This window comes from Lagopus muta, chromosome 3 (genome assembly GCF_023343835.1).
Source record: "Lagopus muta isolate bLagMut1 chromosome 3, bLagMut1 primary, whole genome shotgun sequence".
NCBI lineage: Eukaryota > Metazoa > Chordata > Aves > Galliformes > Phasianidae > Lagopus > Lagopus muta.
This window is the reverse complement of record NC_064435.1, coordinates 79234921-79252316: the sequence shown is the minus strand read 5'-3', so window position 1 is coordinate 79252316 and position 17396 is coordinate 79234921. Positions and strand designations below refer to the sequence as shown.

At 39.7% G+C, this 17396-nt stretch overlaps 1 protein-coding gene across 1 annotated transcript in view; it reads right to left on the bottom strand.

Annotated features, from left to right (window-relative positions):
- PHLPP1 (PH domain and leucine rich repeat protein phosphatase 1) overlaps positions 1 to 17396 on the bottom strand; it is a 131815-nt gene that overhangs the window by 34055 nt on the left and 80364 nt on the right. Inside the window, exon 4 of the mRNA XM_048938663.1 lies at positions 9250 to 9416. Coding sequence (XP_048794620.1) covers positions 9250 to 9416 — 167 coding nt within the window. The remainder of the gene's footprint in view (positions 1 to 9249; positions 9417 to 17396) is intronic.

Sequence of the window (17396 nt, the reverse complement as noted above, 5' to 3'; positions counted from 1 at the left end):
ATGGGAAATAAAGCAAAACTAAAGTAGGACTTCTGTAGTGACAGACAAATTCTCAGAATTTTGATTAGGTGGTATCCATCAGGATGTAAAAGCTTGATCTCAAAATGTTGTCCTTGGTATTTCACAAACTCAAAATCCCCTTGGTTTATCCAGTCAGCCACAGAAGCAACTTGCATGTGCTTGCCCTACTAAAAATGACCAAGAATGGGAAGAAAAAAAACACCAAAAGGAGGACTATTCAATTAGCCAGCACGCATGTTCAGCAATGTTATTATATAGGTGCCTAACAAGCATTGGGAGGTATTCGAAAGGCAAGTAAATGGATGAATGAAAAGATCTGCATCAGAATCTGATACATGGGAGGAAGTTTCTTTTCTGGCACAGTTTATTCCGGGATATTTTATTTAAACTTAACTTTCCCTTTATTAACTCTCAAGCCCTTTGTTTTGTGAGCAGGCTTTTTGTATTACAAGATAACAGAAGGAAAAATGCACCTACAAATCCCTCCATTTCAGATGGCAGTCATCACTGATAGTATGTGCCAATGCATCCATAGCCTCTGCGTTGGCCCAACACATTCTAATCTCAAAGCACTTCTGCCCCAATTAGAAAACAAGAACAGAAAATGCACTGAGCATTAAGCCACTTATAAATCTTTAACATAAGACGACCATTAAAAAAACCTTGCCAACTGTCACAATTAACTGATACACAACCTCAGTATTATCTAAAAATCAAACCCAAGTCACTGGAAAAAAAAAAAAAAAAAAAATCAACAAGAAAACACAAATAGTGCCTTCATTAGCACATGTCAAAGGGGATGTGGATTTTTACCCCAAGAGACAAACTAAATACACTTAATATTTACAATTGTTTCCAACAGGCACTGGAATGTTGTGCCACCTATTGGTATTTTGGTACGAAGATGGAGACAAAAGAAAGAAAACTCATGGCCAGAACTAGCACAGATTTTGAACACTCCATACTATGCTGGAGGCAGAAGTAGTTTGGGACAGAGTTAGATGGAGAATAAATGAAATCTTGCAATGAAATTACTGCTGCAGGGAAAAGAAATGCTACCGTGCAGAAACAATGACTAATGCATCTCTGGAGGGAGAATGGTAAAAATAAAAAAGAGTGCTAGGGTAAGCTAGCTGATGCTAATATGGGCTGTTAGCCATATACACACAAAAATAAATGAAATACCTTCCTATTCTCCTATTTTAGAGGAAGGGCTAAAAAATCTTGAACCTAAAAACTAACACCCACTATCCTGCATTTATCGTGAAGATTATTGCAGTCTTAGGTCAAAGATAGAATGCCACCCCTCAATTCTGAGGCAATTCTGTGGTGCGACAGCTGCCCCCCAGCTTCCTCAAAGTCATTTACAAATACAAGTGCCAGTAACTATGGAAAAAACATTTCCAATGAGTTTTCCAGTATTTAGGTGTGCAAAAGTAGTGATGGAGACAGGAAGTCAGTAACTAAAAGCCGACAGAGAAGCTTCAAAATGCAAACATTCCAACTTTCAAGTCAACCACGAAAAATAATTAACTCATTTAATAATCAGCACGTAGGCTACAGCCTTTGTGCTACTCTGGAGTCTCAGGAACTTCCAAGGCTTTTGCCCATCAGCCAAGTGAAAACTGCAATTTACTAGAAGACCCCAAACACAATCTTAAGATAAAACTACAAAAGATCAAGTTGTTACACAGAGAAAAGAGGATTCGAGGTGGGGAAGTGGAAAAGGAGGAAGCTAAGAATACATGTTTACATCAAGTAGCTTCAAGGCAGGGTTCAACTTAAATGTTTTTCTGCAGGCATTCTCTTGTGGAAAATCACCCCAGGTCCATGGGAAAAAAAAAATTAGATCTGTGTTTTATCCTCACTATCCTAAGGTATGTTTTAATATTAAGGGTCTTCAGTAACTTAATTTGTCTGAATTTTACTGAAGTTCCAGTTAATCTAATTACTAAGGACATGAATTGTACTGGTCAACTGGTCTATATAACACATAAGGAACGATGAGTAGCACCTCCAATACTGAATACATACAAACCAAAGATACACAAGTTTATGCCAAATAAACCACAAAAGAAAGCTTACTGTTAAATTGTACTTAAAGTTGGAAGACAAATACTTTAAATATGTTCATCTGTAACATGCTGAAGTCACAATTCTTCTTATGGAGCAGTGTCAATTACGATAAGCAGCAACTTGTGCCCAAAATAAGTCTGCCTCTCATCTCTGATCATTCACACACCAAGCTATCCACGCTATCCACAAAAGGGTGAGTGCACTCCTGTTATGGAGTGCTGCCATCAACACATTTGAAATGCTGAATTGTTTACAGTGCTTCTCATATCAAGACAGTTACAGTCAGTAGCATCAGCAGCATCTATAGCATGGCTATAAATCACAAATGAGAAAAGTATTTTAGACTTCATTTTTCTGTTGCTGCTGAGTTTACACAACATTGGGCTTCAAGCATTCTACAGAATGTTTTCTCACCCCCAAATCTTTATTGCTAACAGAAGCTGGGGAACACATTGATGTTGTCCTCACAGTGTAACAAGAAAGAAGAAAACACTGCTCATTTGATATATGACAGCATAATAACCTCACATTAAGTCAGTGTAAACGCTTTCCTTCCTTTTCTTCTACCCTCCCAGGTTCTAGGATACATTATCCCTTAAAAAAAGTCAAACTGAAGAACAACGTTGCTTGACATGGTGTGCTCACTTAGCACAGTTGGCTTTCCATTGTAATGACCAGCACAGAGGTACTCATCTGGCCAAAAACAGTCCTATTTTAAGCTAGCGCAAAATGTTCATGTGTCAGCTCTTGCTTTTAAACATACAACATGACTGAACGCTAATTGCCATAATTGAGCAAAAAAGCATACTTAATCCTGAAGCTGCCACTTCAGGAGCAGTATTAATTTGACATATGCAAAATGAGGAGAGGGGCTAACAAGAATAGGTCATACCATGGCAAAGCAAGGAGCTGACACACTAAGTTCAAATTCACAGCCACTTGATGTGCACAATAGAATTTCCATTACATGGTACAGTACTTGTCTTTCAGATTGCTTGGAGTAGGGGTAAGTATATTCAAGATAGCCATACACCATGTCTGGAACACAACCAAAAAGCCTGGCCTAACAAAGCCAGATTCAGCTTACTCTTTACCAAAAGCACTTGTGATGTTTTACTACACACCCAACAGAATACATGGCTTACAAAGAGACTCAGACTAAGTTAAACAATTGTTTTCTGAATACTATCTCCAGTATATTTGGTTTATCTGATTGTGCTCTGTGGTTGCAGGTGACCATCACTTCAAAGCAGCCACACTGCTGTCCCTCAGCTCCAGCATCATTTGCTAGCAGAACTATGAAGGTGGAAACTCACGTGCCAGAAGTACCTGCTACTTTAGCCACTAACTTAATCACAATAAACTGTCCATTTTTCTATCATTTTGCAGTTACATCTATTCATCCATCCATAGTGTATCACCTAAAGGAGCAGCCGGCCTAGTGCCAGAAATTCTTCAGAGCATCTGCATTTACAGGGAGGCGAGTAGCTGTAAGAGCCTTAAATAAGTCAGACAATTAAAATAAACTATTTCAGCCTTCTTGCCCTGCTAAGTTTGTCAAAAAAGGCTGAATAAGGGCAGACGGGTTCTGCAGCAGCTATGGAAATTCACTTGGATGCCGCAGGTGAAGGCTTTGCCTAGATGAGGTCAATGGCAACACTCCAAGTTTGAGTACAGAAGAGTTTTCCACAGATGACAGCAGACAGCAGGAAGGAGGAACTCTGTTTTGCTGGACAAGACTCCCGTTCATCCAGCAGCCAAGTAACTGATGTCACACCATGCAGAACCAGCTGGAATAAAGTCATCTCAGGCAAGGGGATCAGTTACACAGTTTGGGAAAAGACCGTTTGGTCAAGTCAGAAGAAACTTGAACAAATTCCTCATTACTTATCAAATTCCCCATCAGTTGAATGAATAAATGAAAACACAGTTGTGCCTGAATTTTCATGTCCTTCCTTTTTCTTAAACCCCACAGGGAAGAGGAGAAAGAAAAATAAACAACAAATATATCTGCAGTTTTGGTATTTTCATTACCCTTCATGCCAACGTGCCAGACAGTCATCCTGACATTTCTCCCCTCTCCTTCCATTTAATAATATAAAAGAGGCAACAATTCTGGCATGCAGACTTGAGTCTATATGCCAAAATTAATTGGTAGATTGCCTTAAAGAGACTGCACTGCAGGAATAACCTTAAATCCAGGCAGTTATTTTTCAAAATAGAATCACAGATGTTAAGCCAAATTTGGACCAACTTCAAGACAACAATAAAGCTCTTACTCTATTACAAAGCTGGTAAGACAACCATAAAGACTGGAAAAACAAAGTTGGTTTTGTTAGCGGAAATAATACAAACGTGCATTGCTGTACTTTGTAGTTCCCAATTTTTTTGCACATACCTAGAGCACACTGCTTCATTAGAGGGAAAAGACTATCCTTTCCAGAGAAAGAACAAAATTCCTAGAAAAGTGAACATGTATTCTCCTCCACACTGGAAATGTATACTTGAAATGCAAAAACATGAACTGGGGGGTGGGTTTCCCAGATGAACATGATGACAGATCATTCAGAAACATTTACTTCTTAAGGCTGAACTGAAGCGTGTACACAAATAAATAGTTTTTAGGGCAGCCCTTCAGAGTACTGTCAATCTGTACAGCATTCTTTGTGCAACAGATGCACATTGAAACTCATGACGAGAAAAGCCTCACTTTGGAAGCCGTATTGAAAAGCAATAGACAAGTCAGATTAGTACACCGCAGCCATGGCTGGATTCCATACCATTTAGAGAGATACAACCACTTTTAGCTTAACAGTTCCACTAAATTGAATCCAATTAACAACTACGATTTCTATATTTGCAATACATTATTTTTAAAAAGGTGATTTTACAGCATGCTTGTTTGTCGCATCTATTTTTAATCCTACCACTAATAAGGAGTTCACTGCTTCCAGACTAAAAGCTGCTACCTTTCCATCAGAAGCCAGGAGGAATTTCAGAAACACTTGCATGAATATCCAAAGTCCTTTAGCCTTCTCATACATCATGGAATCAACTTGAAATTACTGCCACTAGCACAGAACGATTCCAGTTGAGGAGACAGATAATTTCTTAACAGGCTCTGGGAAAAATACCAACTGATCTTGAGATAAAAATCCATATAATCACTTATTAACAACCACAGTCAGAATAACTGTTCTTCAGATAAAACCATCAAGCATTGTTGTCTTTATTGTTAAAGCAAACTTTGTGACTTACTGCATTTTCTCCCCCCTCAAAGCTTTTTGTTTACTTGCTCCCCTTAAGTCAGCCCTGCAGCATGACAGGATTAAAGATCCACATACAACTTCCTCTTCAGTATTGACAAGCAAACAGTGTTTTCAATGCAAACAGGCTTTCTTTCCCCTCCCAATTGCATTGACTGAAACAATTATATATAAAATGTGCCTAGCCCACTGAAACAGAAACAGAGCAACAGTAAATAAAGGTTTATTCGTTTACTTCACACCTCTCCAAAAACATTAATCCCAAATCGTATGCAGTTCAAGAAAAAAGTTGTGAAATTCGATTGTAGACAAGGGGAAAGAAGTCTGGGAACAGTGTACAGAATTCTCAACTTTATGGTATATTTTAACCATCAACTGACATTAAAACAGTGCAAATTGTAGAATTTGTGACAAGACAACAGAATGTCTTCAGTCGTTCCATCTGTGGCGTATAGTGGCTAAGACCCCCAAAGGGCTTTAGGGCTTATTCTGACTACAAGGATATTCATAGAATGGTTTGTGTCAGAAGAGACTTTTAAGATCCTCTCATTCCAAGCCCCTGCTATAGGCAAGGACACCTCCCTCTAGACCAGGTTGCTCAAAGCCCCATTCAGCCTGGCCTTGAACACCTTCAGCGAGGGAGAATCCACAACCTTGCTGGGCCAAACGTTCCAGTGTCTCATCACTCTCACAGCAAAGAATTTCTTCCTAATATCTAGGCTGTCTTTCCAAATCTACCCTCTTCCAGTTTAAAGCCATTTCTCCTCATCCTGCTGCTACATACCCTCATAAAAGGCCCCTCTCAAGCTTTCCTATAGGCCCCCTTCAGGTACTGGAAGGCCTCTCTAGAGTTCTCTCTACTTCAGGCTGAAGAGACCCAACTTTCTCAGCCTGTACCCACAGGGGAGCTGCTCCAGCCCTCTTATCATCTTTGTGACCCTCCTCTGAACCCACTCCAACAGCTCAATGTCCTTCTTGTGCTGGGGGTTCCAGAACTGGATGCAGTATTCCAAGAGGGGTCTCACGAGAGCAGAGTAGAGGAGCAGGATCACCTCCCTCGATCTGATGGCCACGCTTCTCTTAATGTGACCCAGGATACAGCTGGCCTTCTGGGCTGCAAGTGCACATTGCCTGCTCACGTTGAGTCTTTCATCAACCAACACCCCCAGATCCTTCTCCTCAGGGCTGCTCTCAAACCAGCCTCTGCACAGCCCATCTCTGTGCTTGGAAATGCTCCACCCCATGAACAGGACCTTGCACTCGGCCTTGTTGTGCTTCATGAGGCTGGCATGGGCCCACCTCTCAAAGCCTGCCCAGGTCCCTCTGGACGGCATCCTTTCCCTCTACCATGTCAACCGCACCGCTCAGCTTGGCATCATCTGCAAACCTGCTGAGGATGCACTCTATCTCACTGTCCATGTTGCTTACAAAGATGCTAAGTAGTACCAGTCCCAACATCAATCCCTGAGGAATGTAATTTGTCACCAGTCTCTACTTGAACAACCGACCACAACTGCGTATGACCATCCACTCAATTCTTTATCCAGTGAGTAGTCTATCCATCAGATCTGTTTTTCTCCAATTTGATGACTAGGATGTCATCTAGGACACTTCACACACTATCACAAAATGTCTTTAAGTACTTCCAATTAGGGAATTTCTCAACTATAAAATTCCTCCTATCCACCCTATGCTAAAATCCACCCCGTTTTCATTAAAAAAAAAAAAACAAAAAAAAAAACCACAAAACTAATGTAAGGGAGAACAAGCATGAAAATAAGTTGTGTTAATCTTCAGAGATGTGTTTTCAGACCGCCTACTTTCACATGTATGAAATATGCTCAGTTAAGAAGATACAGACAACTGTAAGTACTTTTCAACGTTCAGACAGTGCAGACACAGAAGTTCACACCATCTCACTACTATAACTAAATCCCTTCTTAGACTACTCACAAGGTAACTGAAAAGCTACTGTTTTCCTCTGTCTTTGGTACACCTTTTGTTTTGAGATTCCGCATCCACGTACATTTATTAAATGATCATCCAGAACAACTCATGAAGAAAAACAGCAAACAGCAAGAGCTGCTAATAGCAGGACGAGTTTTCTTAAGACTGACTTGTTAATGAGATTCTATTAAAAATGGGACCAGGAAGGCTAGGTACGTAAATGCCAATGCATTATGCTCACAACATCTAAGCACATGAATATTTCTGGAGCTTTAAATACTTCTGGGCTTGATTCACTGGTTTTGTGTCTCGTGTGTGGCTGCAACTGTAGCTAAGAATTTATTATAAAACCCAAAAGTGCCAAATAAGAACAGATTTTCTAGTTGTTTTGCAGTAATTTGAAGGAACATGAGTGAACAAAAATGACTTTTGGTTTATCCAATCAACTTCTAACTCATATAGCCCCCAGAAGTTTTGAAATTTTTATTAAATTGGATGATGAAAAATAAGTCATACAACTGGCAATAACCTGTCAACTTCTCCAGATTCCCCTTATGTAAAATCTCAGAAAGACTTTTACTCTCGCAACTGAAATCTTTCCCACATTAGTGATGAAAATCGTAATCATTTACTAATGCTGACTTTCTGCAAAACTCTTTTGCTATTCACAAAATCGCAGCACTGAGAGAACATTAAACAGACAAAACATCACCCATCACATTATTTATAAGGGCTAATCCCAGACAGAATTAGCTGCGCACAGACAAAAATATTTAAGTATCTCCTATACACTTTGTAATATTTAGAGAAGACAAATGTTAAAAATTACAACATTCATTAATCGCCTATATTCATCATCTGACTTATGCTAAAGTTTCCACTTTTGGAGTACAATTTCCATATTTGGAGATCTATACCAATATTCACAGAACACTTAATCAAGTATTCCTCTCCAAGCTGTTCACAAACTCTTGGAAGCACTGCTTGCTTTGTTTGGGAACTAAACCTGTTGGGTTCATTCATCTTCCATTATGCCAATTATTTTGTTTGTTTTTCCAGAAGAAAATTGGAATTGCACAAAATACAAAAGTCAGTATAATCCATCTTGCATTTTTTGGGTTCTTTTTCAAAGAGGAAAGGATTTAGAAATGTGGTTTAAAGCATGCACTTGAACATGGTTATCTACAAATGCAATTCTGAGGTATTCTGCAATTCAGTTATCACTAAAATTAAAATCACAGGTTTATATTGAGAATGGAAATTTTATCTTTCTGAATACAGAAAGCCTGCTGATTCCACAATTCTGAGACACACACATTAAATCATTCACATCTCTGAAAGGGCTGCTATCACACATTAAATCATTCACATCTCTGAAAGGGCTGCTATCTTTCCATTTGTTATATTCTTGATGAGTTGCAGTGGAAAGAACACCTGGAAGGTCACTGTTACTAGGGAAGAAAAATTACAGTTGAGCAGAGAGAAAAGATGACAGCAATCTGTCTGAATTTATTAAATCTTCCATCAAGACTTCCTTAGCTCGAGAGATAACAAAAACTCAGGAGTGAAGTCATACACAGCTTTGTCCCACCTAGAATGTTGCTGCTGGGCAACTGACCAACTCATTCTCTCATGCAAGTAACAGACTGAAGGATTACAATCTGGTCTCAGCAGGTTACATATAAAGCAATTCAGTCTGAAACCACATTTTAGATTGAAAATGGCTTCCAGAAAAGAAGGCAAACACCAAGTTTCTCATTAAATTTGATCTGTTCTAGCTAGCACAAAAGTTCACCGATTTCTGAAGTCCTACAATCTGATCATTCCTATAAAGGAGCACGTTACTCATTATTTAGCTAGCATCGCTTAAGGAAAGTTCTTGCCAGTGGTCACTTGGCTCCAAGGGCAGAGAAAAAGCAGTAGAACCAGTAGATTTTACCTTTGTAATTCACTAAGTGCTCCGCTTGCGGATGGGCTAGGGTTTAGCTTCAGGAAGTTCTGCTTTAAATTGAGATGAGTGAGGTCTTGGCTATAAAACAAGTTGGCAGGCAGATGCTCCAAGCTGCAGCATGAAAGATCCACTGAGCTTATGCGCTGTGATGCAACCTGGAAGTCAAGAGGTATACCAGTACATTAATACAATAACAAGACAGAAACATTTCCTTCACCTCTACTAGCACAAGGTAAACTGCTTTTAAATCGCAGCCCAGCCCGAGTCAGTGTCAGCTAATTCAACACAGCTAATGTCACTGCTGCAGGTTAACCCACAATCTTGCTTCACCTGAGTACTGAAATCAGGTCCACAGATGGCCAGCAGGGGGACAGTGCAAATCTTTGTCAAACTAATATTGAAAATTAATTCCTTTTCAGTGAAGTTGTGGGATGCTCTGTGACCAAAAAAATAGCTAAGGTATTTGAGAAGTAACAGCAGCAAAAACAGCGCACCACAAGTCCTCTACGTTACATCACAGCTGGTCAGAACACAGGCAAAACGCAAGCAGAGGTGAGAAGCTGTCACCATCATATCCCAGCTTCAAGAGTTGAGAACTGACGATGAAGAGCAGAAGTAGTTATCACATCTACATCTTACTGGGAAAACAAAATTGGAACAGCAACGAAGCACTAAGCATTTCTCACTGTATTGAAATACTGCCAAGGGTAACAGATAAAATAGATTCATGAATGTAACACCCTTCTCCAGAAAGGAGAAGACGAGACAAATTCTACAGAGGCCACAGAAATCATGCACCTAGAGCTGCACAGGGCTAGCATTATTCCACAACACAGATCTATAGGCAACAAATTAAATAACAGACACTGTTCCTCATCAGATCTCCAGAATATGACTGAGCGAACTACAAGCTGCCAATTTATTTACTTATTCATTAACTTACTGCTTTAAGAAAAATAACAAAAACACTGCCACTAAGAACTGTTTCTTACATTCTCTACCCAACCCTATTAAAAAGCACTCTCATAGAGTCTTATTAAAGAGTCATGGAGTTGCCCATGTCACAAAGCATCACCTTGCTGAGATAAGACACAGTGAGAATTGGTGGGCAAGAAGGAGGGAACAAGAGCTGCAACAATGAAAGGCACGTTTGGAGCAGATGTGGCCAGATTAAAGGAGAAAAAGGAAACAACTTTACCACCATCTTAGATTTCTGGGGCTACACAAATAGTGCTCAAGCAGTGATGTGCTCTGTCGGCTGCTCGATGCAAGAGAAGCAATCATTTTGCCACTGACACTTTGACTGGCCTCACATGCTATGAGTGGAGAAGTACAAACACATCTAAGGGCCAGAAAGAAAAATAAACCAAAAAACTTTCATAAACAAAGTCCAGTGGCAACTTATAAGAGCCTCTGAACTCCAAGGAAGGAGATATCATCTAATCTTCTGGGCAGAGATACAGCCCTTTCCACAAAGGACCCTGAACAGAGACAGATTATTTTTCGCTGGCGTAAGTGAAGTAGCTTGCCATTGAAAGGAAGGCCAAGGACTTTTTTTTCTTCCTTTTCATTCCCTCCTTTCTAATGCAAGCTACACAAGCCTGAGGATAAGTGGCCTCTATTACAAACACACAGCCATAAGCTTCAAGAGGAACAGAAGGTGCAGTGTTTTTCCTCTAATTATCCAGTCCTCCAACACCCATCAAAACGCTTCAATTTTTGTTACTCAATTAGTTCAGTCCTTTTGTCATTGTTGCTACTATTTTTCTTCTTCGTGTAGTATTGGAAAAAAATTATTCATAAGCTAGTCTCAGCAGTCATTTCTGAAAGGTAGGTATTCCACCTATTTATGGTGCCAGAACCTGCCCAGTACAGCGCACTTCTCATCACATGGAAAACTGCTGATGAAAAAGCACTGACATCCATTAAACTCCAAGGAGAATGTGTAATTTCACGTGTAGTGCTTACACATCCTGTTGCTCCAACTACTTGTTTGGAATGCGATAGAAATAGCAGTAAGCAACCCAGCAGTATTCACAGCAAGGCCTGTCAGTCCAAAACATTTTCAAATACCAAAACTGATAACTCAAACTGAGCCAACAACTCCACGTTCTACTGTGGTCTCAAGAAAAAGATGCAAATAGTTCTTCTGTGGAAAAAAAAATATCTGTTAGAAGTAATTGTTTTTATAAGTAACATCCCGTTTGTGTGGCTTTTTATGTTGGTTTTGTTTATTTTTAAAAGCAACCACTCTGATATACAAAGAACACATATTAATCATGCCACTGGCAACTTCTACAATGGCTCTTCCACAGATGACTCTGAAAGTTAAAAGCAGATTTTAAGTGGAGTTAGTTTTGGAATTGGCTGTAATTTTATTGAAGACTTCTTTTGTTGCTGTTAGCAATACAGCACTCTAAGAATCATCTTCTGAATCATTACAAGGAACACTAATATAAACAAACAGTTATTCTCATAGGCAGGGATAAAGTCTTTTCTCTTTTCGTTACTCAATAGTGCTCTGTAACAAATTCCTAGAGAACAGAGGAAAAAGATGAAAAACAAAGAAGAGTGGCAGAGAACAACATCTCATTCACCACAAAAATTTCATCAGTTGTTTTCAAGCTGAATATTGAAGTTCTGAATAAGGGGATATTTCAATCTTGCATTTCAATTGATTTAAATGCAGTAAGGCTGCTCATGCATTTGTTTGCTGTTGTTTATTAGGAGCAAATAGTTCTTTTAACACATGATACACTTTTTAAACAAAGCACTGGGTTTCTCCTTCTCACTGTGGGGAATCACTGCAGAGTTGATAATGGGTATGATATGGTGATAATGGGTAAGAAATCTGACTAAAATACCCCTCTCACAAGCAAATAACAAAAAGTATGCTGAGGAAGAGACACGATCTGCAGCAATGAGGGTTTCTATGAGATGAGAGGAAAAGAAGACATTCCACTGTAATAAAGTATCCCAACAAGTTATTTGGGTTGGGTTTAACAAGCCTGTGCTCCAACAAAAATACTGAAGAGTCAGTGTGGTAACAAGACTTGACAGAAGCACTTTCTAAACAGACGTGGAATGAGTATTAAGCTCTCACTATGGTTTGTTAGGTGTTTCATTCTTAAATTCTTCCAAAGAAAAATATAACTGTTTTAAACACTTGATAAGAACCAAATGCAAAGGCAATTATTTTCTCTTAACCTAAATTAAAATGAAGTACAAGTCTTTGCCATAGGATCTGATGCAACCTTCAACTTTGACGGTTAAACTAGATAGTGTTGGAGGTCTTTTCCAGACTTAACGATCCTATGAGTGTGTGTGTGTATCTACATACCTCCTCAAACAGGGTGAAGCCATTGCACAAAAGAATCCCTCTCAAATGTCTTCTAATCACATCCAAATCTGCACACATCCCTGACACCTGCTTTCAGATGACATCCCTGTCAAATTTACTATAGTATTAAGTGGGGAGAAAAGTTTGGGTAATGACTTTCTCCGTGATGGTGTGACACAGTCTCACTTGCCGTAGCTTTAGAAGTTGTAGAGTCCACACCTATCTTTGCCAGAGAAGATAAGGAACAGCTTCACCACGGATACAGCTCTAACACACAGCGAGACCAGTACTTCTGAAGTATCAGTTTTATTGGATTTTTCATCAGGAATACAAAGAAAAATGATAAAACATATAGCTCCTCTTTATTTCCCAAATCTGATTTTTAAACACTTCACAGTCAGTCATTTTACTGTGAAGTCTTCCATTTTAATACTAGAGGAGTTGCAGCACAGTATGGCCAGATAAAACTCACATAGCCCTAGTCTGCAGCATCTTAAGTTTTCGTTTTGTTTTGTTTGTTTTTCTCCAGTCTCCAGGCATGCACAGCATACTGAAATGCAGTATCCAAGAAGTGGTATAGAACTGTAGTACACGACAGAGATCCCTGCATCTATTCACTACAATATCATATCACTGTCACGACAATCTTTTCTCTAGCAGCAATAAAATGCAGCTTTATCCTGTAAATACCACTACAACAAATAATGCTGGAGAACTCTGCCCCTGCGCATGTCCTACTGCTCTCCACCTGAGAGCTGAGCAAGTGACAAACAACTAGGAGTCTCCCAAATATGGATACTTATTTTTAAACATGCAGTGTTTGTGCCACAGTAGTACTTAAAAGGATAAAAAAAAACTCACATCAAGGTATTTAGATTATTATTTTTTAAAAAAGGAAACTACTTTAAACATGATGAAAATGCGGAATGGACTCACTGTGACTCTTCAGTAGCTAGCTATAAAACCACGAATAGTTGCATCAATCCATAATCTTGCCTATTCTGACTCCACAAGGCTAAAAAACTGCTTTCCTCTGTCCGACAGTACAATAGCACCTCTGTCACCAAGCTGTGCAACAAGTCTGATTACAGCCTTTGTTTTAAAGCCTTGGCAATACTCCAAAAATGATCTGTCGCTGACAATGGATGTCAGCAATGGACGCAGCTGAGCCCAGCTGTACGGACAAACACAGGCCTTGTTTACACAAGGACCATCTTTTGGTGTGACCTGCAGTATGAATTCAAACAAATGTAATTATATCTTTTTCCTGTTTACCCTCAGCCCATTCCCTACAGTTCTATTCAGATAAGAAATTACTATTTAGGACTTCAACAGAAGACAATTAAAATAACTAAACAGCCCACACTGTGAAAGCAGCCAAATTCTCTGTTTGAACAAAGATGATGTTAAATTACACCTGCTGTAGACATGCTAATAGAGAAGTAGTATAATTTTCCTCTAGGATTTGTTTTTGAACAGCTTGATAATCATCACATCCCACCAATGTATGCATAAAGCTTAACTAAACAGTGATACATACACTTGAAATGTCTGAACTAGCCACTTAGAGCAAGAAAGCTCTCCTCAAAACCAAGCTTGCTTCAAACCCTAGCCCTCCTCTCCTCCCTGCTCCACTGTCACCGCCCCATATATCAGTGGGACCTTCAGTGCAAGTCATAAGGCCCCTGCTCCACCCTCAAGAGCTGAGAAAGCATGCAGGCTGCCAAGAACTTCAACGGAAGAGGAAAGAAAAGAAATAAGGTTTTCTGCTGCTTTAAAGCCTCATATTTGTGTTTTTCAAATGACAACTTTAAAAATGGAGGCAGTCCAAAGGGTGAAAAGTTCAGTGCTTTTCTGGCCTCTCCTTTTTGTTTTCCTACCGACATGAAAATAGATGCATACTGACTAAAGCTAAGGGCCTTGAAAAGGGAAAACAGAACTTTGCAGAGGCTTCAAAACATCTCAGCCATTCAGAAAATGTACAGGCATAGGTGAGAGCACAAACTGCCTACTGAAACCAGTGGTGGCAGCAGGCACACGTGTGATACCAGCCACAGGCAGTCACCACCACTTCTCAACCCCTCTTCTTCTCAGGTGAGGCTCATGGGCTGTGCAGCAACACAGACAAATCTCCAGGAAACACTTCATCTTGATGAGGCACAGGGACACAAAGGTTGTTCTGCTTGCCCTCCTCTCCTCTCTTTAGTTCTAAAAGGAAGATGTATACAGCATGCAGAAACAGCTCATTTCAACTTGAGAATGTTAGAAAAGCTGTAGGAGTGCCAGTGAAGACAGTAACACAAGAGTGTGTGAGGAGAGAGGATATGTGCAGGTTGCAAAGCAGAAGTTGCACTCTTTCACCTTGCATGATAAAAGTCCAGAAGAAGTCACACAGATGCAAAAGCCAATGACCAAGGTTAAGAACCAGAATCTGGAAAATGAGGGTTTATTGGAATGATGGCATCAGTCTTCTGTCATTTCAAGCTGTTCAGACCTGCCTGAAGTAGTTATTCTGGGATAGCAGTATTTTTTGTTTCCTCACAAGTATAACTGCTCTTCTTTTACAACACCCAGTACTGATACCAGTACTACACAGGCAGTGATACTAACACTGTTGCCTTAGAGGAAGTCTCCCCAGGATGTTCACACTGATAAGGTCCCTGCAAGGACAAAACTTAAGGTGCAACCTGGAGTTAAGGGACAATAATTAGCTGAAGCACTAAACTTAATTCAAGCACACAAATCATCTTCAATTGGTGGGGCAAGGAATATTAACATCCTTGAAGCAACTTGACTGAAAACAAGCTGTTATTCACCACAGAATTTTGCAAAAGAAACATTCTCTCAAAAACAGAGAAATACCTTGTTTTCTTCAAGTAACTTCTGTTTAAGTTTTTAAGTAGACAGATAGCTGTACTGCTAGTAAGCTTGCAATGAGCAGCTCTCCAGCAAAGACTTTCTTTCAGCGTTTGCTATACGTGGACTCACTATTGAGACTGTCAGCACTTCCCAAAGTCCTTCACTTGCCTGACTCTCCCCCCCCCCCCCCCCCCAAGAAGCAGAGTTTTGGCTGGTTTTTGGTGGGCTCTGTTTGCTGGGTTTTCTTTTAAGATAAGCAGTTACACCAGGCAGTGGGATCTGTACACCACAGACACTTAGACCCCCTGGGCTTCATTAAGAGCTGAGTTACACTTTTCCTGCTCAGTCCCACCACCTACCACCTGAGACTACTGAAAACACTTTGGGATTCTCATGCATTGAACTCACCTTAAAAGGTAATGTCTGCAACACTTTACATAGCTTCTAGCTGGAATCTGTTTATTCTTTCCCACATAAATGCAGAAACTGCACAAATTCAGTTTCAGTATCAGAAGCTGACTTAGAGGCTTCAAAGGTCATTACTTGAAAGCCATTCCAGATGTGTGAGTGATAACCAGTTCTCCATTATCACTCTTGGTACAGTATTTCAATAGCTACTCTTTACTGAAGGCAGCAATAAGGACCATAGACTCAAAATTCCAGCAAGAAAAAACAAAGTAAAAGTGAAGCTATGGTGTGGCTAGCACAGAAACTAAAAGGCTCAGTCAAAATTTACACCACTTGCTTGCTTTTAAAAGGAAAAGCAAACAGCAAACTACAAATCTTCCCTCCTGAACTATTAAAAGAGACACTACAGCGAAGAGAAGTGAACTTCCAAAACATCCACTGGCCCCTAACAACAAAAGGCATAAAAGGATAGGTTTTGAGGGGAAAGAGAGGAAAGAATACTTTCAAGTGTTACAATCAAAAGAGAAACAAAACTGGCCTCAAGTTTGTTTTGCCTCATCTGCTGTTTTCAATGCAAGTCAACAAGAGGCCACCCACAGCCAGAATGCCCAGATATCACTGCAGAACAAAGGTCCCAAATATTGAAGTTTTCACACATACACAGAAAAGGAAATCAACTTCCATAGAAAAAGGCAGAGGTTTGTTTATGTTAGAAAACTTGTAATCACTGCTAAAAGGAAGCTGTGGTTTTATTTTTAGGGATCTATTTTTAGAGAAGGCATTATCTCAATATTGTCATTTTATGGTATTAGAAGGAAAAAATGGTTTCCTTTTTCCAAACTTAGATTCAACACATTTCCCGTAAGAAAGGAAAAACAAAGCAAAGACGACCACACCAAAACAAACAGAAAACCTCCTCACAGTGAAAAATGAGAAAATCTTTCAGGGATATTTTTCCTGTACTAGATAATGAATCAGTTACAAACAGGCTACCGATGCCTCTTAGTCTCACACATTTGTAGAAAACTAGATGGCTGCTTTTCTCAAAGAAATCAACCTTTCTGAAGAGCCTTGGATTTGATGAAATGCTTTTATTTTTTTTTTTTAAGAAGATGCCATAGATGTTGGAATTAAACACTACTCACTCTTAGGTCATATGGTACAGAGACTCATTTCCAAGCCTCCAAGCACTGCTAGTGTAATAAACCAGCTACTGCAGTCACCCATTCAGTGACCAGCAAATCCTTAACCTCCAACCCATCCCCAATATACACATAAACACAGTACACTAGGATCATGACCATACAAACCGATCTCCAGAGAAAAGAGGTTTGGTAATAACCCTGCAATTGAGGATTTTGTAAGGATGGTGCAACTCATTACAGTATCTAGAAACACATATGAAACAGGTCAATTGGATAAGGCAAGGAATGTGCAAGGTAGGGCTAATTTAACCACGGGACCGTTGGTTTCAAGTTGTCTCTACAGGCTGAAGACCACATTCTGTGTTAAAACACTCTTCAGTATC